This window comes from Dromaius novaehollandiae, chromosome 3 (genome assembly GCF_036370855.1).
Source record: "Dromaius novaehollandiae isolate bDroNov1 chromosome 3, bDroNov1.hap1, whole genome shotgun sequence".
Taxonomy (NCBI): domain Eukaryota; kingdom Metazoa; phylum Chordata; class Aves; order Casuariiformes; family Dromaiidae; genus Dromaius; species Dromaius novaehollandiae.
This window is the reverse complement of record NC_088100.1, coordinates 28,452,719-28,477,082: the sequence shown is the minus strand read 5'-3', so window position 1 is coordinate 28,477,082 and position 24,364 is coordinate 28,452,719. Positions and strand designations below refer to the sequence as shown.

Below are 24,364 nucleotides of genomic sequence, written 5' to 3'. Positions count from 1 at the left end.
TGTGTCAGCTGACCTCGGCTTTTGGGCAATGGATGGAATTTAAGTGACTCAAAGCTTCATTCAGACTGCTGCTCAGCCTAGCAGGATACAGGAGGCTCCAGCCACATTCAGACATTGAGAAAACTTTAAAATTGAAAAGGAATAGCCCCTAATGAATTTTTAGCTCCTTCAAGATTAGTCAATTGAAGGAGTGTCAGCTTTTTGGACTTTCTTACACATAGGTATCTAAACTCTACTTATGTTCTGTTTCACACACTAAAACAGTTTCTCTAAATTTAATGCCAAGGTACCTAAATTAGGAAGCTGATTTCCCTAGCTCCCCACATAACACACACAGAGAGAGACAGGCTCCACCAGAAGGTAATTTTCATCATAAATAAGAACTCCTACTTAATGATCAGAATTACCATACAAATACAGCTAACAAGAAAATACCACAAATTTTCATTTTACACTTTATTTATTAAGAAGAAAGAGATAAGAGTGACCATACAATGGGATGAAGAAATTACACGCTTTGAACACCATCAAAAAAACAAATTAGACAAAAAACATCTGATATTTAGGAAATAATTTTGATCATTATCCTTCAACATGCCCTATACAATAGGATTCTAAAGCAGCAAAAATAAGTACTAGATGCAATTACAGCTTCAGTATCTTTCTTCATTTTTTATCAGCCTACTGAAAGCACTAAATGCTTCTTTTTTCTATGTATCCAAGTGCATATTCCTTATTATAAGGAAGAATTTGGCTAGAGAAGGGAAAGAATAAAAAAGAAAAATCTGCAAAGCTGCTTAGTCTTCAGCAAAGTATGCCTCCAGTCCCTCCAGCTCTGCATCGGCTGTTGTATTTGAAGAGGTGGGAGTAGAATTTGAATTCATGCTTTCCTGACCACTACTTTTTTGTTGAGAGTTTCCCAAATGACTTGGCTCTTTCTTCGGTTCTCTAACACCGCTTAATAACTTTTGACTTTCTACAAAATACTGATTAGGATGATTCAAAGAAAACCCAATGTCATCGACCTGCACATAAAATGAAAGAAACAGTAAATTACCACATTTATTTCAAAAAGTCGTTTTTAACATTCAAGAATAAATTAATCAGTGATTTAGTAAGCACAGAAACTTGAAGAAAGGCATCTTTGGTCAATACTAGTAGCCTGATAAACATTATCATGCCACAGATTTATTTTCATCACAAAATTTCTTTGCTCATGTTACGAATAAAACTACTGCTTTAGCACACAATATTTTACAGTGTTTCTTGCAGTAAAGTCAAAAAAACAGAACACATTAACCAATATAGGTAAAAATAGTACCCCTTTACAAATACAGGACAACTACACCTTAAAGCAGCATTTCTCTACCAAAGGGAGGGACTGAGACAAGTCTAGAAAGCGAACAGCACTAGAGATAAGTTTTTTTGTTTGTTTGTTTTTGTTTTGTTTTTTTAAGATCTGCACAATATAAACCTAGATTCTAAATACAAATGTGATGCTGTGAATGGAAAACTTCACCTCTTTTCCTAATGTTCTCCAAAAGCCACAAATGCAATTAATATTTACAAAGCTACAGGGCCTGACAGAAGCCCAAAAAATCAAGCTCATCTCTGCTCCATCAGCACCAAGATCAGCATCCTGAAACTCCACAGGAGGCACAACCAACACCAAAGAATATTTAGGCTTTTTTTTCAGTGAGGAAGAGTACCGAAAACTAGCATAATGTGCATACATTTATTGTTCCTTTCTACTGGGCAGGCACATTCTTTCAGCTCCATAGTTATTCAGCAAATGAAAATTCAATTAATGCTTACCAAATATATCAAATCAAAGCAGCTTTCAGTTTTAAAAGCAAGCTGTTCTGGCATATTCACCACGATCTCAGTTACAACCTTTGCATCTCTTTTCAGAAGCTCAGAAGTTCGAAATGCTTAATATAAAAAGGTTTTCCCGCTTCATATTCAGGTGACCTATACTTTATACCTGCCCACCAGTCCATATGAACACTATAAAAATCTTGAGAAAAATACTGCTTTTATACGACACTGGAAAAATCCCCAAATGTGGGATGCAATAAACCAGGGAGGACTAGGAGACATATACTGGTAATTTTCTGCTCGCAATATCTTCCCTTTTTCCTGGAAGGATGGGGCTGATTCAAGCACAATGAATGACTGTGCATACACACAGAACATCACTTGAAGACATAGACCATGACTGATTTAACATGCCAAAAACCACCAGCTTAAATTTCAGGCATTTGTGAATTTCATGAAGCAGAGAATCAATGCGCTTTCTAAATGGAATCCTGATTAAATGCATAACACAGTATATCTTAGCTCTATCAAAAGCATGGCTACATATGTAAAAAAATTTAATTCAGACATGAAAAATATATTAACAATTGTAAGAAGTGACCTTCACTGAAAAAAATCTTAAAAATGAGCAACAGGCCTAGCACACGAATTTGGGACCACTCCCCTCAAACAAAAAGGCACAAAGGCAAACCAAAAAAAAACCCCCATCAAACCACGACTGAATTTCATTTCAGTCTTATCTGGATGAGTTCCATCCAGATAGCTTTCATCCATGCTCTAATTTCCATTACATGGGAACTAAATTACTTCTTTCCACCAAAAGGTTTTAAAAATAAGCAGCACAATGAAAAGCTAGCTTTCTTAGAAGACACTCTTAATTAGCTCTATTTTTTTACCCTTAAAAAAAAAATCTGTTTTCTTCAGACCAATTTAGGATTCATTTGTAAGTCTTACAAATTTGTTCTAAACTCCTCCTTCCCCAACAAATTAGAACAAGCTGTAGAAGCCGCTCATTGCATAAATGGAGCCTACAGCAGTGTCTTCAGAGATGACTGGAGGTATCTGGCTGAAAGCTACCTATGGATTGTTAGTTAGAAGTGTAATATGATTCTATGCACCACTTCTCCTTTTCAAATTTGAACAGCACTAAAAACTCTGCTGGATGAAGTTTGGCCAGCGCTGTTTTAATTAAGAGAATTCTGCCCGTTCATCCTACCATCTTTTTTGAGAGCCTGAAGAAAGACGAAGTTTCATTCATAACCACCATCATTTATGACAGTGATGCATCAGTAACTCTGTTCTGTGTGATTTTGAACAAGGTTCAGTGAATGTTTCTCTGAATAGAAAAAATCTGCTCTGGCTGTAACAATACAAACAAGTTTGACCACAAAAAAATGGGAGGTGCAGCATATACAAATTTCTTTGCTTTTTTAAGTTAGACTGCTCATGCTACTTTAACATAGCTTTACAATGTGGTATAAGTAATGTAGATTAAAGTAAAGCTATTTTAAAAGCTTCTTCATTAATTTTGGTGTAAACATCTAAAAATTAAGACTACCAGAAACAGAGAAACTAGATTTCTAACAGTTTTATCCATTCACACTTGTAAATCCATCTGAAATCCACCATGCCTAAAGAAAAATGCATTTTCTGTGCAATCAGAAATTTAAGCTTATAACATTTATTGATCCAAATAGAACAGCCTGTCACTTCAGACAGAACTGTCTATTCCATCTAATAAATGATACTATCACAAGACTTTTCTTGGATTCAACACATTTTGCACATATTGACCTTCACACAAACTCTAGTTTTATATTTCTGTTATAGCAAATGCTGTTTTGAAGAAAACTAAAGCAATTATTTTGTAGCTGTAGTACCTTTGGGTTTTAACCAAGAACTTTTAAAATGACAGCTGCTAACAGTACAGTTGATACTACAGAAAAGCCATGTGGAGCAATCATACTGCTATAGTAAATAGTATGTGTTAGCCACATCTAACTGGTGAGCAATCTCTGCCATCACTTCCCAAGTACACTCCCCTAACAGGAAGAGGTTCTAAGAATACAACTACTATCCTCTTTTAAATAAAATGAAGACTAGAATAAGCAGCTCAGAAGCAGACACTTGAAATCAGAAGAGGCTGATCTTGTCTATATCATCTCATATTCCTGTTTGACCGATATTCCAGGAAACACCAACAGTTCTGCCTCTAGCAGTGTTGAAGCCATTGTACTGCTTTCTGTTGAATAAGCTTCAGTAAAATAAGCTGCCTTCAGTAAAATTACTTAAAGGACTATAGAAAAAAATTAACAAACAGGAGAAAAACTTCAAAGCACTATTGTCTCAAGCCATTCAACCCCCCTTAAGAAGTAAACAATAGGAGGGGACAACCCTGAACATACTGTATTCCTCCATGGAAGGTCAGGTTTACTGCTGTGGACAGTGTTCCTAAATCCTCCATTTGTAACCTTCTCCATGTCAGAGGGTCTTCACAAGAGGATTCAGAGAACAATAAGTTATCCCAAGTGTACAAAACATACTTTCCTAGAAATGAAAAAGCATCCAGCTTGACCTATTTTTACTACTTCGAGTTTAATCACCTGGGGTGAAACTGAAGACATGCAGTCTTTGAGACAGCAGTACTTTTCGAAAGCTCTTCATCTAGAGATGTGTAGGTTTCTTCTTCCAAAAAATCATGGTTCTTATTAAGGAATGCCTGCTATTAAAAGGAATTGTGCTTGTGGCTTGGAAAGCTGTCTATGAAATAAATATCCTCACACCCTGGACACTAAATTCACATCCAATTTATGCAGAACTTATCAGAATAGTTGAAAGTTATAGCTGAATGAAAAAGGACACAATCATAATGCTTCCTATTGCCTTTGGAACATTTCGGTGACCTTTGGGATGGAGGTCTTGTTTGATGACAGTTTCATTTCTGAATGAAATGAATAAAACCAGGACAGGGATCAGACAAATAAACCAAATTCTTTTCTCACACAAGTAAGAGACTCATCAGCTGCAAAGCAGACATGATTTTATTTGTGCGAGCCATCACAGACAGATATTCTTACTACCACAAGACTAAAAAAACTTAACATTCTTTTGGAATTTTCCATAAAACAGAAAGACAGTTTTCTTAAAATTCAATAGACCTTTAGGTGCTGATTTATTTTTTGGTTAGTGTTGACCTTGGGCTCCACAGTCATATTGGGAAAGTATTATTTCTACTGATTTAGCCTAACATAGGGCATATATTATCTGTATTTCAAATTACACATGATTTTTTAAAATTTTTTTCCAGATTATTAGAGCTGTTTTATCATTTTCTTAGACTAAATGACAGCCTGTCCCTCTCAAATCACAGCTGTGAAGACAGGCAACACTGGCTATGGATTCGGACTATACCTCTGCTGTACTCTACCGCATGCATACACTTCTTTGACAGGAGTTTGAGGAGACAGAGTTCCATTTAAATCAAATGTGAAAACCAGTAAGAATTGAAAAGTCAATAGCAAGTGTCTCCTGACGGGTCATCTAACCCTCAGCCATATCTTTAACAGGACTTTTCCACATTCTGATATTCAAAAGGCATGCTTTCATTTTCTGAGTAGTTGAGAGAACAAAGATCTACAAAGGAGGCTGCACTCCATTATTTCTTCCTGACAACAAGGAATCTTGGACCAGTGTGAAAACTGGTTCTTTCTATCAAGAAATTGTGTAGGAGATGGACTGCTGTATTCTCTATCTTCCAATTTTGTGGAGGATCTTACTGTAATATTTTATGAAAGCCTGCACTTATTAAGCAAATGAGAAAAGCTCTGAGAAGCTTTGTCTTGAATTAAGAACTAATCACATACGATCAAGATTATAGTTTGGGTTGTGTTAATTAGGTACATTCAGCTTACTTTTTTAAAGCGTATCTCCAAAAACATACTTGTATTATGAGTTAAAAATTGCAATTTGTTTAAAAACAGGATATTGAAAACTTAAATGCTTGAAATAGACAAAATACAACAGTATTGATGTTTCCAGGAAGCAAGCATAACATTTTACATCTTGTAACATACAGGATATTAATAAATGATATATAAACTTATAGGTCATTATAAAAATATTTGAAGTATATTTGAAATCATTGACATGAAAACTAACAGGATAGACAGCTAATAATGGATGTTAAAACTGCAAAGTCATTCATGATTTCCAAGGCTTTCCTAAAGACAAAGACACTGACTACAGTACAGCAAAAGTTAGTGGTACTTACATCATGTGTCAACTCGAAGTACTTCTGACAGGCCAGCTGGTAATGCATGCCCTTCACTAATTCCAGGATCTATACAAAGAGGAAAAAAAAAATGTAAAGGATTCAGAAGTAGCACACTTGCAACCACAGAATTCTAAATCTTACTGATATTTTACAATTTATTGTGACAAGGTATTTCGCAAGAGAGAAACATGCATATAATACCTCAGAGGACTTCACAAAGCACGACATTTTTGACATTTGTGTATCCTACTGATAACTGACAACATTTAGAGGTACTATATTTCTTTAAATATACCTCGTCTGCATTCAAAACAAGAAAAAAAACACACAGGAAGATATGCATGCCCCTTTACCTGTAATTTCACTACCCTTAACTTCAAAAATAAGTTCAATATATATTTTGATAATATAATTCTGACAGTTATTGTCAAACTATCATATTGCAACACCTCTTCCATAATTGCAGGTATAAATCTAGTAATTCAAGTGGCTGAAGCATGAAGCAATCAAGTGCACTATTTGTATTTTTATTTTCCACATTACCAGTTCATATAGATGCAAAATAAATACTACTGCGCTCCCATCAAGAAAATTTAATGCAGACCCTTTAGACAAGTATCTGTAGGAGAGGAATGCTTTTACATTCAATCAGATTTGTCCTTTATGAAATGAAGTTATTTCTAGTCAAGCTCAGCAGAATATGTGAGTGAATAGCCTGTTTTGAACACCTATTAGGAAAATCATCCCATCTTTTGTAAATACAATTTGCTTCCCAATTCTACTTCATGTAATCTCTTCTGTGCTGCATAAAGTCCCATTCTTATCAGCAGAATGCAATGCCAGTTGAAGTTTTTGAAGTTTCATCACCTCATCCCTCCTTTATATTATCAAAATGTACACTCTCTCCACTTATCAAAAAGAGAAAATTGCTGGAATTAAGAGATAACTTCAATGGACAGAAAAATAATTGTCAAAAAATGTTAATTTTAAGCACCTTTCCCAAGGTTGACCTTTGTGTCAAAGAGAGCAATACACTCCAGCTTAAATCCCTGCTGTCCTCATTATTGGATGCCACCTTGTATTTATTGACAGACGTACAAATAAATTACATTTGCTGAATGGCTAAAACAGCACCACCCTGCCAAGAAAGTACCTAACTGCACTGTTTCTCTGTTATAGCCCAACTGATTAAATTTCTATGCCTCTTGCTACTTCCTGTTAAATCCTCTATAAAATATCAAGGTGAAGGCCAACTAGGCAACAAAGTCTGAAATCTGGCATTATAAATATACATATTTTTAAATCCCCCCCCCCTTTGAAAGTGACTTAAAAAATTAGTGTCACATTAAGTAGTCAAGGAGTGAAGAAAACTCCTCTATTCTAGAACTTCCATTACATCTATCTAGAACTTCCATTACATTTTATCTTACATTTTCCATTGTTTGTTCTTTATAATAAAATTTATATACCATGCAAAAGAGCAATGTTTAGCTCAATGCTAACCAGACTGTATGTTTGTACATACTTAAAAAGAAATGAAAAAACAAAAAAAATAGCATTCGGAGTTTACTCTTATAAGTATCTAAATAGGAAAAACTAAAATTTCAGATTGTTACAACCAATTTTCACTATACCAAAAAGCCACTATGCCCCAATATATTTTTCATACTTTTTGGAGTAATGACCAGAAAACCTATGCCTCAGTTAGCTGAAAGAAACATTTGTAGTATTTTGTTTTAAAGCATTCAGACTTTTCTAAATCAATTTTTTCGAGCTGAAGTCAACTAATTCAATCCAATTCATAAATACCTTAGGCTTTCTTGACATTATTTTTCATCTAATTAAAGATTACACCTAATACAAACTATTGCATAAATAAACATTTCTAACTTCAGGTGTAAATGTATTTTGAGACTGAGATTCTTAAGTGAGCAAACAAAAAGTTTCATAAGCATCAATGACTTCTGAGTGTAAAACCAAAAGCTAAGCTTCTCTTATAATCTGAGAGAGAAAAAAAAAAAAATCAATGAAAAGGCTAGTCATAATACAGTTTGATTTAATTTTTCAATTCCAGACCACAAATTATAGTTGCTTGTTGTGTCAATGGTGCCATTATCCAACTACCCTGAAGAGGGGAAAAGACAAGAACTGATCAAAGCTAGCTTTTGATTTACTAGCCTTACTAGTCAAATTACTGCTGTCTCCTCTTCCAGTTCAGGGTGAAAATGGTAACATGTTTCAAAAAAGGCACCACTGACACAGCACAGGTGATGACAAAATAAAGGGGCACTTATAAATTCTAGCTTTGTAAGAGCGATTATTCAGGATAAACTATTATAAAACAGTGTCCATTTAAGCCTTTGTCCATCCTTACATTAATCTTGACCCATCTTCAGGTAAATCTTGACCCATCTTTAAGGTGGAGAAGGGGACTTCATTGAACTGATACTGCTGACACACTCAAAAGCTAGAATGATCATATCATCAGAGTTTGCCTTGAGGAAATATCATCAGAGTTTGCCTTGAGGAACTTCAAAATAATACATTTGTTCTTTAAGAATCTACAGTGTCTCAATCTTAACTGGCCAGCTGCACTGCAGTTTCACCAAGGAACTACTATCTTGCTCTGTCAAGATTCCTTCTTGGACCTCTCAGAGACTGGTGTTTTGTCGCCACACAGATTTTCCAGCTGTACTACTATTAAAACATCCATCTTGGAGGATAATACTGAAACTCCAGCAGCATTCTCCAGTGAATCTGTTCTTCAAACTGTTTCTTTCCTCAACATTGATAGAGTGATATAGACATATGACATAGCTATACAACACAGAGCAGCTTTCAGGCCAGAACAGACTGGAAGCCAGCTTTGGCTGGTTGGTAGAGGGTAGAGGTCAAAAAGCTATACTCTTCCTACACATTCATTAAGAGTTATGGTTGAGTAAAAAAGACAAACCAACATTTGTGATGCTCGCAGGGGAAAGCAGTTGCAGTGCAGCTCCTCTCCAGTCTAACAGGCAGCAGAAATGCCAGCAAACAATAAGCACAGTAACTAGCACATATGCAATTCTAAATCAGCTGCATCACATGAGACCCAGCTCTCTCTCTCTCCAAGGTATGATGGAGCTGAAGAATAAGGGGCATATTAAATATATTCAAAGAGTAGGTTTAGTAGATTAATTGACTTTATTAAATTAGATGTTTGGGGAACAAGTTATGAGAAGAAATACAAAAGAATAAGAACTGCCACAGAATGGAGTCCAGCTAGTCTCTACATAAGAGAATCAGAAACTATCCTATATTTAAATAAAAGGGAATTATCATTCATATTAAGCATGACTTAACATCATTCCTACTACATTTGTGCTCATAGTGAAAGCATGCTTATAGCTGTTTTTCCACCAGTGTTATCCAGAAACAGGCTTCCACTCAAAACTATTTTAATTCACAGTAGCAATCAGTTTCCTCTACACATATTCAGACATTTGCACTAAATTGCTTTATTCTGCAAGTAACATTAGATACTTGAAGACTAATCTGCTTCTGAGAGGTACTCTTTTCGTTAATTCTTATGTGCTTTTTCTTTCGCTGTCATCTGCAACTTGCTTTTCTGATTTTGCTTTACTGACTACTAATGAGGTTAAGATGGTGTTTGGCAGCTGTGCACAGCCACCTGCTTTCTAGATCTTCAGCTTATATAGCTAAGCTGTTGCATAGCTGGATAGTTTGGGCTCTGTAATTACCTATTGTTACTTTCACTTATTCAAGGTTAGTTTGTTTTATTGAAAATTGTTGGATTTACCTTCTATTTTTAAAAACAAAGTCTTTCTACTATAGATTTAGTTAACTGTGACTTTAACCTTCATTTTATTTCAAAGGTGACTTAAGGCAAGATTGAGGTGCAACTGCTAGAACCTATCTGAACACATTCTTGAGGGGGTTTTTCCACCCGTTTCAGGTCAGTTTGTAACATCACAGCATAACTTCTCCCTCAGAGTTCCACACTGCCCTTCACTGCCTGGTTAGTACGGGGCATGTGTGCTTCTTGCTGCTTTTAGATATTTCATTTATATTTTAAACTGACCGCTGTGAATTTTGGAAGGTTTCATTTCTATATAATGTGTACGTGCATAGTGCAATTTTGTCAGATTTCATTCCTGTGTGCCCTCAGACTTGCTTGCAGTCTAGAGAAGCGTTGTTAGAGCCTTGCCAAAGCTCCTGTTCCTTTTATGCTCTTTTTTCACTTTCAACAGTACTTGATCTCAACATTGCACATGGTAATATTTAGGTCATTGTAATACATACTGTGATTTGCACCACAACAGTGGTGAAAAAGTCCTGTCCAGCAACAACACCTGACTGTATTCAAGTCAACTTTATAAAGGTAAAAATAAGCACTCATCATCCCCAAATGAAATATGTTATTAACGTCTCTTAAAATATCTATACTTATTTTTCACTCAATGCATAGGCCCTCTAGGCTTAAATCCTTCTTTTAAATACGTCAGTAAGGAACTCATTAACTACCTAACAAAAGAATAAGTGAATGTTTGAATAAAAAGAATATGTTTGTGACTAAATTTGCTAAAGCAAACCCTGGACAACCTTATTATATGAAGACAGACATGTTGATTTAAGCATAATTAATCGTTTTAAAAGTAAACAGGTCTAACACTATTTGGTTTTGGCTGCTTGGTAGGGGATGCTTTGGGGGGGGGGTCAGGGTGTGGCTTTTTTGTTTTGTTTTGTTTTTTAAATTTTGCATGCTCTACTGCCAAAAGTCAGTGACGTGAACATCATGTCCATTAAATCTGACTGCATCTGAGTATTTCCTCTTCAGATTTCATATACTCTTAAAAGAGCATTAAAAATGTATATTTTATGCTTAGGAAAGTTGCATCTATTTTTCAGTGACATTTAACAAATTAATCCTGAATGAGTTTACAGCTGCTTATTTTAAAAGACAGCCATGCCCATTCTTACACATGATAGATAAACCCACATTCCTGTGCTGTAAGAAAATAATGCTGAGGCAAAGCATAGGAGTTTTAGGAAAAATGAGGTAAGACATTCATACTTTGTATGTTCTGTATCTTTCTTCTTTTCCCTGTTTTCTCATCCTGAATTGTGTGTTTATCCCTGTGACTTTTCCTGTGTGTGCTTCTTTTCTCCTCTTTTCCCTTCTAAATATAATTTTCATGAGCAGTTTAATCCACCATACACTGATGCTACTGAAATATGAAGACCCTTACCTGCCTTCCCCCTAATTCTGGCCCCTCATTCCTGCCATCTCTGCTGTAATGACAGGCTGAAAATGAACCTCCTTCCTCCTCGCCCTTTCCCAGGTTGGGATGCTACAGCTGGATCAGCTCTTTGATCCATTTTACCATATAGCCATGGGGCCAGCAGCAGGAAAGGAATGGAAACTCAACAGGCAGCAACAAACAGAGGCTGGGACTTCCTTCCAGAGCACCAACATCCAGTTACACTAATCAACTACTCATGGAAATACCCTAAATTGGACACACAAACTAATACAATTCATCTCTTTAACAACAGAAGAAATATACATTTTAACTCTCCTTTTCATATTATCTTATTCTAAAAGGCATATTATTTAATAATAAACAATAGCACTCGATCATACATTTCTATTACATCCATATGGTGGTTCAAATACTAAATCCAAACTTTAAGTAATTTTCCAGTTCAACCTTTGCTTCCAATTTAATGTCTACTTAATGTATTTTCAATTGTTCTATATATTATAAAATCCATGTGCATATTCTAAAAGATCTGTGCTTTCTAACAGCCTTTTTTTTAATTAAACATATTAGCTATGCTTTTCAATGTTTCTGCATACTTCTTGCATTCTCAAGGCTGCTTTTTCCTTTCACATTTTTCATTTGTTTCACTGCCACAAGCCAGTTCATCAGTCTGGAAGTCCAACAGTTACTTCTTTTCTTATCAGAGTGCTTAAATCATATTTTTGAATGGTCCACTCTTACTAAATCACAAACAGCCTTCTTATCATGACAATCTCATTTGACAATAGCCCAGTATAGCTTCTTATTCCTAATCTGTTTCAGCTTATAAGAAATAAATTGAAGACTGGGAAAATTAAGTACTCTGAAATACTATCACTCAAGCTTTTCAAATAATTAATTTTGATCCAATCCATGTTAACGGCTACTTTACAGTATTCTACCCATTGATGGTGTCAGTAATACTAACACCACAGCACCAGTAAACACACACTAGAAAGGTCACCGAGTTTGATCAAGAGACGTTATATCAAACAGTGACCAGAACATACAGCGGTTTTAATAAGAGAAAGGAAGGCTTAGTATTGACCAGTTAAACTCACAATTATCTGCTTAGCTTATATGCAAGAGTAGTCCTAGTGAAATCAATAAGCATGGTCATGCTTAAAAAATAAACCAAACAGATAACAATTAAACAATGCACACGTTCTAGCTGAAAAATCGTAAGGGAAGTGCAGTATCAAAATATCGGGTCTATACAGTACATCAGACAAAGTGTAATCTCAGATAAAATGGGAGACAAATACTCCTAAAACACAAGTACTGTTCTCAAAATAACGAAAAGACTGAATGGTGTCTTCTGTCAATAAGTATTTCCCACCTATGGAAAAAGCTTGGCAGTTTTTAGCATTCATATTTAGACAAATTTACACCAGAGTGTTACAAAGACTTTTTTTTCTAGAAAGTTTCCTTGAAATAATGTTACTTTTAAACTTTCACACCATACACTTTGAAAGATCCAATCATTTTAAAGCATTTACAGGTTTTCATATAGTACAGACGATAAGTGCCTGAGAGATTTGGATGGTGAACAATGGTTCTTAACCTACCACTTGCAAATATTCAAAGGATTTACAATTTCTAGATTAAAGGTCTAACACTTTAAAAATTTCTTGGTAGCAAATGTGAAATGTGCAAAAGTTTATGATTTGAGTTTTCGGTCACTATTTACTTACTGGAGAATTAATTTAGTGGGGGAAGAATCTAACCACAAAAGCTCACATTAATTGTATTCTAAGTATCTTAAAAATGCAAATTTTTGGAAAAGAGGTGAATTGATAAATATGGAGTCCCACAGGATATCAATATCAATTAATTTTTTAATTATTTATTTTAGCCACAAGTAAAGCAAGACAGTATTTAAAATTGGAACAGCTGAAAGAAATTTTAAGGAACTTTGATGCACCAAATTTGATTACGATAATAAAACAGTATTACATGAGGTTTGCCTAAATCAAAAATATCAATAATAGCTAATTAATAAAATATCTCTTATTTATTTAAATGGTACCATCAAAGCTTACAAAAGCACTACTATGAAGTTACTTGAGATCAGGGCAAAATTCTTCAGAGGCAAGGCAAGTCTAAAAATCACATGGTCTGACACCTGTCACGACTGCAGGGGGTCTCATAACTCCCTCAGTATTACCATCAAGGAGAATTAAGTTGGGAAACAGTTGAGTAAATAAACAGTTTGAGTTGCTTTGGCTTTGACTTCATACAGAGGCTTGCCTGGATGTCATATGAGAGAACGATCCCCTGATGTCTAAGCATGATGAGGCAAACTGATGCAAACAGTTGGGCAGGCACTGAATTGTCCGAAGTTCTACGAAGACACTCCCACCCCCTGTAGAAGCTGAGTTGTGGCAGCAACATTCAAGTGAGGGCCAGAAGGAACTCTTCTGTTTCTATTCTTAATCTGACTGCCCAGAATGGTTGAGAAAAGTCTATGGGCACTCAAAAAACATTCTAGCCAAGATGTAAACCTTTATCTTTGCACACCCTTAAATGTAGGTGAGATGAATCTCATCCCAACAGTCACTTCCAGAAAGTCAGAAACCACATCTCAATGCATCTAGAACAGATTGATTTGCAAATCATTTTTGACCATTTTCTCACCTGGAGAAGTAAGGTATTCTCTGTATTTGTTATAACCTACCCAAAAAAGCAAATAGCTTCCAATAGAGTCAGAAGTCATACCTGAGCAATAGGGAAATTGGAGTCCATACCACTCAAGATAGTATTTAAGCATGATTAAGTTTGGCATATTCAAATTCTTTGGCTGTCTTTTGATAGCTATTTGGAGCTATTTTGGTGACATTTCTTAATAGATACTCATAGACTCAAAAACAGCAAGAGACAAACTTATCTGGTTCTTCTCAATGATAAGATCCAGCTCCAGGGAACAAAAAGCAATACAGGAGAGAGGAGTCTGGAAATACTATGCCATCTCTTCTGCATAGGGTAACAAGCTGGTAGTAGATCATATTATCACTTGTGATCATCTGATTAAATTCCTTCCACACACACACTATGGTGGAGGATTCCTTTACCTCTACAGGGATCTGATGAGCTGTTGCTCTCCATTTTTAAAACTGTAGAAAGGTTACTTAGTAATTAATTAAACCTACAAACCTCTAAATATAAAAAGAAGGAACTTTTTTTCAGATTGGATATATGAAGTTTAGGCATGCGTTTGGGGAAAAAAAAAAGTGAGAAAATCCTAATATTGGAATTGCTTAGCCATGTGAGGGAATCAGGAACAGCAGAACTTTGGAAATGGAGACTATAGATATGATCTTCACACTACCCACTTCAATCAAGCTATGAGGAACTGAGTCAAATGAGCTGAATTCTCATTGACATTCTGATGTGCTCTCAAGCAAATCTGTCAATACCTCCTACTGATCTGGGTGAAAAAAAAGGTCTGTCAGGGAATGATCTCACTCCCAAAAACACTCTGGAAGGGCACTGGATTGGATCTCCCATTCATGGCTGAGATATGCAATTTATTCAGTCTATCTGCTAAATAACTGGAGAACCCTAACAATGAACTGCTGATGGGTGGGTCCTACACTCCTACACCAAAAGAGCAGTATCTTTGTCTGAAAGACCGATCACTTCCTGCCAAAAAGCAGGAATCATGCACCTCACATCTGTGGTAGGCAAAAAACAGTTTAAAGTGTGAAAGTTGTCAGGCAGCAGATAATCGTGGGTACATGCATGGGGAGGTCGAAGGTCCACAACGGAACTTCTGAACTCTGAAGCACAAGCCTGCTACTTGCTAGCTGCAGCCAGTATCGGCTAGTTGTAAACGCTGATAACGTTTGGACAAGAAGTGACACATCATGACCTTCGAATTAATAAAGAAACAGGAGACAGAACCATCAATTAGGAAGCTGATCACATGTTGTGCTTCTGCAAATAGACAGTGTAGAAGGGGGAAAAAAGAAGGTTGGAGACCCAAAAAGAAAGCAGTGAAGATCTTGGCTAGAGGAAAGATCCAGGAAGTGCAAGAAGATCCCGGAGATCAGAAAGATGCATGGAGATGAATGCCCAGGGATGCCCAGGGACTGCGGCCAGTAACACTTGAGACTGGTAACTGCAAGCAGCAGCACAGCAAGAACCAACGCAACTTTCTGCGCAACCTTCCCAGACCAGCAGCGATCTTCCTACTGGGAAAGGAAGTCAAGACCTGGGTGAATTTATCACTGCAGGGGCAGCAAGTGAGTGTGTGAGATAATCAAGCAGGGTAATTGTTCTAATCTAATTCTTAAGTAAATCCCAGTATCCAGATCCACTACAGGTTGTCATTTACTCTGTCTCTCCTGTGACACCATCACACACACACACACTTGTTCATAATTCAGCTCCTTTGTACGCTGTCTTCCATTAACTGGATGTGAGACTTTCACATCTTCCAGATAGCTCAGAGTTCTGAAAAACTGATGTGAAATCCCTGCTCCTCTAGAGTCTGCCATCTTGTGCACATGGTTGCTTGAGTGCCCCTTCAGTCCAGGGCAATGCATTTGTTGCTACCATAAACCAGGCAGAGAGAACTGAAAAAGTATTTCAGTACATACATTGATCCAGCTTTGACAATACAGAAGGAATTTTTTCACTGTGACAACTTGCTTGCTTAGGGCATATAGAGCAAGAGAGTACACAGAATGAAGTCACATTTGAAGACAACAGAAGAATTTTGGAACAAAGCAAGGAACAAGTGTAAGAGGCCATGAGTCCCAAGAGAGAAGCTCTGTTTATTATAATAAATAGCTGAAAGGTCAAGCTCTGAATCATTCATTAAAGATAGGAATCTCTTTCAGGTGCTAAGGAAGCTCTCATTGATCTGGGGTTAACAAAAGTTTCAACAGATTCAAAGGATATGTTTTGAACAAATATGTACCTTGAGGCCCAGATGCTGGGAAAACAACTGTATCAGAGGCACTGAAAGATCTAGTATTTCACAGACCTCCCCCACAACAAAACAAAACTCCACTGGAAGGTCAGCAACTATCACTAGCATCTGAGAAGACTCTAAAAAGCCACTGTCTGAACCGAAGGACTCTGGTCACACCTGATCAAGCAAATGTAGCAATGATGAGTGTTGGCCACAAGATCTGTATGAGATCTTGGAAACAGATGTGAACCAGCCCTCCTCCTACTCCTGACCATCTGGAAAACTGTCAGTTACAGTCAGCATTCCACTATTACTTCTGCTGTAAAAGATCAGTTCCTGCAATTCTGCAAAATTATTTCACTTTTATACTAGGAACAGCCACTGTGGAGCCCTGTACCTCCAATCTGCACACACACAAAAAAAACCCCAAAACACACCATGAAGCAAGGTAAGGAACTACGCTAAATATAAAGATTCTGCTCCGTGGGGCAAATGCACTGAAAAAAACACCAGCTGAACCCTACCTGCACAGAGCAAGGAAGCTAAATCAGTTAATCCTCACTGATATTTCCAGTCATTAGCAAAGTAAAAATCTCAGAGCAGCATCAATTTTTCATGCTTAAATAAAAGGAAAAAAAACAAAAGAAAGCATCTTCAGTACCTCAGATATATGAAAGAGTTAACCACTTATTTATATAGTCCAGGAAAAAGAAAACAACAACAACAAAAAAATCATTCAGAGGAAAAATCATAGGGACTTCTAAAATTTGCGAAGAAGGACTATGAATGAACAATAAAAAATCTGAAATGGCTGTCTTTTAACATATATCTTAATTATTCTTTTCAATGAGTCTAATTTAAAATGGAACTTTCACATTCTTTTCTATCCAGTTCAACAGCCTGTTGATACCTGATCAGCATCAGTGACATTCCATATGAACAAAAAAGAAGAAAGGTTTTCCTACAGACTTAAAATAGGTCTCAGGCAGTTAATATACTTGATTATTTTTTGCTGAACTGTCTCAAGCTGAGTTCTAACCTGTATGTGTTCCTCCAATTAATATGTCTTTTCAGAGCCTTATCCTCTTGCGAGAACAATTAACAGCAGTCACTGTCCTTCAGTATACATGTCAAAATGTTCTAATTTCTGCATTGTCTTTACAATATAAGATAGGTTTTCAATTTTATGTTACCTTTTAAAGAGCTGCTGAAATCTCTAAATTACACTAAACGCTTCATGTCCTTTTACTGTTTATGGAAAGTTAGCATAAAGGGTAATTAAGAATTTTTTTTTTTAGAAGTTTATTACAGAAAGCAATGGCTTATGTGTATTGACGACGCAGCAGTAGCAGTGCCTTCCACAACTCTGTACAAAATTAAAAAATAAACTCTCCAAAATATTGCCATATGCAATTAAACTTTATTATTACAGTGCAGTAAAATATAGTAAAACTAAATCCTGTGTTGTATACACTATAGTAATAAACCAACTCATAATATTAAACAATAAACCTGATGACAAGCGTGAACATGCACATGGGAGGACTACGGAAAGAAGGCCATGATTCTAGTTTAAACCTTTTATAAGAAGAGATATTTCAGATACATACTGACAAATTGCATACAGCACTCCTACACAAATATAAAGTAAAAATGAAAAGCAGTGCCTCATTAAAGAAAGCTCCAAACACAATATACCTTACCTGAGTTATTCCATTTAGAGGGACCTTGTATGACTGCAGCTTCTGCTTCAACAGCTCAGGATCACTGTGGCGGAATGGGCACCCTGATAGCAAAAAGCAAGCAAGCTCACAAACAAGGCTATTTACCCGGAGTTAGCAAAGAAATGCACTCAAGAGACCAGCTAAGCTGCTCCTAACTGTCTAACAGCTTATTAATAAAAAAGTTAATTGCTCATGTGTACAATAGCGTCTTTTTTTTTTTTTTTTGTTAATAATTATTCCACTGCATAGTTATCAGGACACAACAAGCTCAAGAGTTACATAAAATATCCCAATATAAACAGGCCACAATTCTCATTCACTGACTGGAAAAGAGTTAGTTAGGTCCTTACTAACAACTATAGCACTGGTACCTTTTATACTTAAGCCATATTAAGCTACATTTAAATAATATCAGAACACATAATAGCCAGGAAAAAAGAAGTAATGAAAGCCAACTAGTCTTTAAAGCATAGTCCTTTGTAAGCTATTACCTTAAAAAGTTCTACCACCCAAAACAGTTTTTTTGGTCTCGGAATTAGTTTTTAGATGCAGCTGAATGAACTTAGTGCTAGAATAACAACGTTGAAATCAGTGCAGGTTTTCCATGTTTTGTTACACAGAAGGAGATTTTAAAGTGCCCTAACAGACTTTGGAGTATCGGTTCCACTGAATTTATCCCTCAAACCCCCTGTAATTGGTCATTTTTTAAAGCATCTGATCGTTTAAAGGTTCCTTATATTGGGTGACGCAACATATATGAAGTCAAAAGCTATCAAATGCTATCTAAAAGAACAGTACAAGACCACTGCAGCCTTGAAATTAAGTGTTTAAGAGACTACAGAATTAATAACATGACAGAGTCTGTATCCAAAAATCCTCCAGAGAATGTCTGAATGAAGCACCATCATATTTATGGAAAACGTCATCTTGCTGTGAAGTGAAAATTTCAGAAGTAAAATCCAAATATAACTTCTGTTTGAATACAGACAGAAGTTTTACAAAACTAATTTTAAAATGATTTCAGTAGAAAAGATAAAACTCAACTACTATGTATATTATATAGCCATGATTATGACCGCTGCTTTGTAAAGAAATCAACAATACACTTCCATTATTACACTTGTTACAGCAAAACAAATTGCTTAAGTTTTGCTTCTTCAGAATGATGGAAAGGCATGGGAAATTTAGTCCACATTAAGCTTACATTTGCAGTATCTGAGTTGTATCGGGTATGTGTACAGAAGTCATGATTTTCAAAGTGGTAACTTCAATGCAGACAGACCCTAGGAGTTTGACGTGTCAATGCTAGGTAATTCATAAAGTGGCAAAGCCAAAATGTTATTCTACAACCAGAAATTAAGAATGTAAAAGACCACCAAGTTATTTAACCTTCTGAATACAAAAGGATTAATATTAATAGCATAAATTTGCCAGGTTGAAAGCAAAGTTTAAAAGGAATATAACTTTCTGTTGTCTGACACACAAAGTGGGAATAAGGGTAGGGAAGAAAAAATCTAGAGTTTGAGTGTAAAACTGAATTTCTCTTGCCTGATATTATTCAGCAAATAAGACCAATCACAAAAAAAAAAATAAGAGTACAGCAGGGAGTGGCCTCATCCTTCAACTACCACTGGAAATATGACAGTTTACATGGTTCTCTTCTCTAGCCCAGCAGCTCCCACTGTTTTTCAAGCTTCTTGTTTTAGGAACTTACCATGATAATCCCCTTGACTTGGTGGATTGGACATGATAATCTTCATGCAGCTGTATGGGGTATAATCAGTTCTCTTTCCTTCCTTCCCATAGTTGTGGCGGATGCTGTAAGCATATCCTTTGTCAAACTTAAAAAACAAAAGAATATATTCTTACATGCTTTGCCAGTGTTTTTATCTACTCTGTAAAGAGAATACTGGGTAATGAAAATAAGTCTTCCAAACCCATTAAAAGAGGGAAGTAAAAATCAAGTTGCTTGGTGTTAGTATTAACATCACATTATATGGACTTGCACGTGCACATATATATATTTTACAGACACATCAGAACAGTGTGTAACTACATTAAGATCTAAAACCTTTTAAACTGATGCAGTAATTGCTTTAAACATAATATGTCAAAATTCTGAACCATACGATGTTAGTAAATGCACAAGACAAGATCAGTTTAAAATCTTTCATTTTCATACAAAATATTAGTCCACAATAATATTCTGGAAAATATACATATATTTATATGTGCATCTCATACTCTGTAATATAAGAGGATCTTTTTCCTTTACAGTCAGTGAGTACTATAGTTCAAGTGATGTTGCAATACCAAAAACTTGATGTTGGTATTTACATATGTATACATATACATACATATATACACATATGCCAATGCATATGTAGTACAGCTTCATGTAACACAATTGGGAGCTAAGAAATGGTATATTTGCTCTTAAAAATACTTAGAAAGTAAGCATGAAAATAATACTAAAAGAAAATTTAGGTTTCTCCTGAAAAAGAGAACACCAAATACAAGGCATGCGTATTTTAATTTCCAACCTCTGAGTGAATCTGTTAAGATAAAGGCAAAGCCTGTGATGATCTAGCCACCTACTCTTCTCCCCAACAACCTTGGAACCTCTCCTCCTTCTGTGCAAAAAATGGATGAATGCATACTTCATTTGCTTAACAAAGGATATTTGAGTAAGCAGTAAAATTAAATAGTTTTTTGTAAGGGAAAAGCAAATCTTGAATGCTTCAGGATGTATTGCTTAGTTTGCCAAAAAATTAACACCCCTCTTAACAGTTCTGTACACTGAAATCTTGAGCTGTACTTTTCACACCACTTGCCTTAATGCCCATAGAAATTACTTTTACTACCTAACTCATTATTTTATACTGAGAAGCAGCTCTTGCAGTAAGCAGAAACAAGCTATATAACAACATACATAATAACAACATGGCCTGAATACAGGTTGGACATTTTCTCACTGGTTTCTCGTAATCCTGCCTGGATCTTTTGAGGCCATTTCCTATCTGTTTCATTTCATCTGTATGCTCTTTGGGGCAGGGCAGTGATTATTTTCTTATTATGAGTAGTCGAACAGTATTCTTAAAAACTAAAATTTATAGAAATACCAATACCTAAGGCACGTGATCCTAAAATTGTAAGATATCAGAAGACTGTGTCATTTACATACTCAAGTGATAATCCTCTCATGAAACACTTAAAAAAATTAACAATTTTATAAATCTCAGCTTTAACTTTTGTCAATGCAGTTGTACCAATAATTGCTTTTTATTTAATGGGAACTGTAGACCCAAGAAGCAACAGTGAAAGAAATAGTGCAGAGGCTTTTTTGTTTGTTTTTTAAATAGTGGCTCTTCTGAAATTAATACTAAATGGTAAGAACACTCATCTGCTGAAGCCATTACAACCTGATTAAAATATTGTTTCAAAATTCATTTTAAATTTCAGAAAATGTGTACAATCTATTTTTGTGTCTATTAGGTAGCTGTCTAATGCTAATACCAATATTGTACTTCCTAACCTACATTTACTACGGTTAATTCCAAGAAGTGTAATGTAAACATTTTAATGTTCCTTAACAGCCTCTTTCAAAATCCATATTCCAAACTGGAGAGCACTCATACGCAAACTTGATTTCTCTGAAGCGAAAGGAACTGAGCTTAAAATGTATAGTTGGCAAAGTTACTTTTCATCTGTAAAAGGAGACAATTCATAACGACAAACACTTGCTCACTCTATGCTTGCTTATGCAACTGTATATTATAACTGCCACCTGCTTCTCAACAAGCTTTCGCAGTGGCAGATGTCATAGAAACATAACACAGCTACGTGGTCCAAGTTTGCACACTCCAAGTTACATGCTTTCATCAGATCTCTTGTCCTCATGATTCGGCGTTTCTTATCATCGATCAACATAACCGGTTTTTAGCAGTGCCAATATCCAACAGACTGTACAGTACTCCTCAGTGGAAGCAAACCAAAGATTCATGAATTGCAGCATTTAATTTCAGAAAACACATTTTGAGGAATAACTCTATGTACATTGGGGGATGAACTCAATGATCAGATTGGTTTTTTTGTAATAGTATTACTCTAGCATGCACATGTAATTGAGAGAGAGAAAAATCCCCCTCTAGAGCAATTCCTTTTGCCAGTGAAAGCATCAAGGTAGAACTAGACATGTTTGCAATTCACAAAAACGAGAAAGAAGAGGTGGGGAAGTGCCCCTTCCAACTTATTTTACTCCCCCAAATTGATATGGTGGGCTTCTTGCACAGGTTCCTTGAACAAAAGAAAACAAACTATGTGCAGAACAATTATCATGCTCATCGGTGTTTGCAGGGACATTTTAATTCCTTATAAATTACTTGTTTATAAACTATTTCAGGAAAACAACTTCAAAACTATAAAACTACAATCTAATTACAGTACAGTCTAACTACAATCTCCTATAAAATCATTATGATAGAAAACTTTAAAAGGTAAAAACTTAAGATACAACAATTTAGTGATTGGGAAAAATATTTTTGGGGGGGTAACTGTCTGTCCCATAAGAACTTTTGAAGTTTTATTTTTAGCCTAATATGAACTTACTCGACAATAATTATCCTTCATGACTGGGTAAATTCACCTTGTGTGATCTCAAGAATACCCAGGCAAAAAAATTGTTCTATTATCACAGAAAAAGTGGCTATGTGTATACTTGTCGTCTGCCATAGTCTATGCTAAATATCAATGAAAAGTTACAGCCAAAGTTACGATAAAATAGTAACATTAAAGCAGCACTGATATTGAATATTCAATTTAGGTTGGACTGGCTATTGTTACTAATACTCTAGAACAGGGATTCTCTTCAACTTTTTGAACACTGTTGCCTACATTTTAAATGTGTCTTTTCTTCTGTTTCTCTCGCTGAACCTTCCTAAATCTGCAAGGCATTTGTAATTTATGTCCAGGTGCAAAGGTAGGGGGAGGGATGGGCAGAGGAGGAGGAAAACATGGCTTTGATGAGAGGAAAAGAGATCAAGAAGTTTAAGTAATGAATTGATTCAGACTTATCTAATGGAAGTGTCAAGAGCTGAGACAAAGACAACCCATTAAGAACACCTGTGCTGGCATGCACAAATCTTGTGACTAGTAAACATGTGCAGATATTGGGATTAGTAGCAGTGTGAATTTTTATTTTAAAAGAGTGCAAAATTCAACTGCCTGGGGTTCAACTTCGTCAAAGATGAAAAGATTTTGGAGAACTTCTCTTTGCTCCAGACATATTTGCAGGATGCACATGTCTGGTCTGAGGTGCCCTGCTGATAAGTGGGCAGTCTGGAGTTTTTAAGTTTTTATGTATCAGGATTTGTTGTAATCAACTGAGATGTCCAGTGTCTGGTACTGAAGCTACTAATGATGATCCTGGGCATCCCGCCAAAAGGGACACTGACGCTTTTTTAGATTTCTTCTCCTTACAGGAAGCTAAGCAGTTAAGACTGATTAGTGGAACTAAGCCAGTGGTCTATAAGCCAGAGCCTATGCTGGGGGACATTTTGCTGGGTATAGATGAGTGTACAGTAGCAGGAAAGCTACCTGCATTTTGCTTTTATGTGGCATATTCACATTATCAAACTAATGCAGATTAATTTGCCTCATAACTATCAGTGTTGATGTGGTACATGCCGTATTATATCACCTTCATTAAAAGATATATACCTATAAGTTAAGGCACAAATGAAGTGTAAATAAAAAGATATCAAAGATATAATTAAGGTACAAAAAAGATATATAAGGTATAAATTAGCAACTGCTGCAGCCTAATACCAGATTACTATGTTTCAGGTAGCAATTTAAGAAAATGTTATTTTTGAATAAATTCTGATCACAAACACACAAGATCCTTGGGTATGGAGGGAGAAGGTACATCATACAGAACATTTCCCAGCTACATGCTATACTTAGAAACTTTCTTGGGACAAAGCAAGGAAGGATGAGTCATGTTTATAGCTTAATGGCCACGGGGGAGAACTTGTTCATAAAGACAGAAATTTAAGCTCAGGGTGGCGGGACAACTGTCTTGATTTTGCTACAGTGGTACAGAAAGCAAAGGAGAGCTTGAGAAGCAAGTTTACTCCAAACCTTCTGCATTACCGCAGCAGGAGACAACAATGGATACCAGCATCTCAACAGACAAAACTTCAAATGTCTAAGCTGGGATATGTAATGGTGTATACCTCCAACGACACACACGCACAGCGCATATATAAATTAAGAAATTATATACATTTCCCAAAGCCTTCAGACTTCATCCTTATCATAATATCCA

General features: G+C 35.9%; 1 protein-coding gene across 1 annotated transcript in view; it reads right to left on the bottom strand.

Annotated features, from left to right (window-relative positions):
• Window positions 1–441: 441 nt before the first annotated feature.
• Window positions 442–24,364, bottom strand: part of PRIM2 (DNA primase subunit 2) — a 110,972-nt gene continuing 87,049 nt past the window's right edge. The window contains exons 10-13 of the mRNA XM_026122535.2: window positions 19,751–19,877; window positions 18,016–18,098; window positions 6,089–6,157; window positions 442–1,025 (exon numbers count right to left, since the gene is read on the bottom strand). Of these exons, the coding sequence (XP_025978320.1) occupies window positions 798–1,025; window positions 6,089–6,157; window positions 18,016–18,098; window positions 19,751–19,877 (507 nt within the window). The 3' untranslated portion in view covers window positions 442–797. The remainder of the gene's footprint in view (window positions 1,026–6,088; window positions 6,158–18,015; window positions 18,099–19,750; window positions 19,878–24,364) is intronic.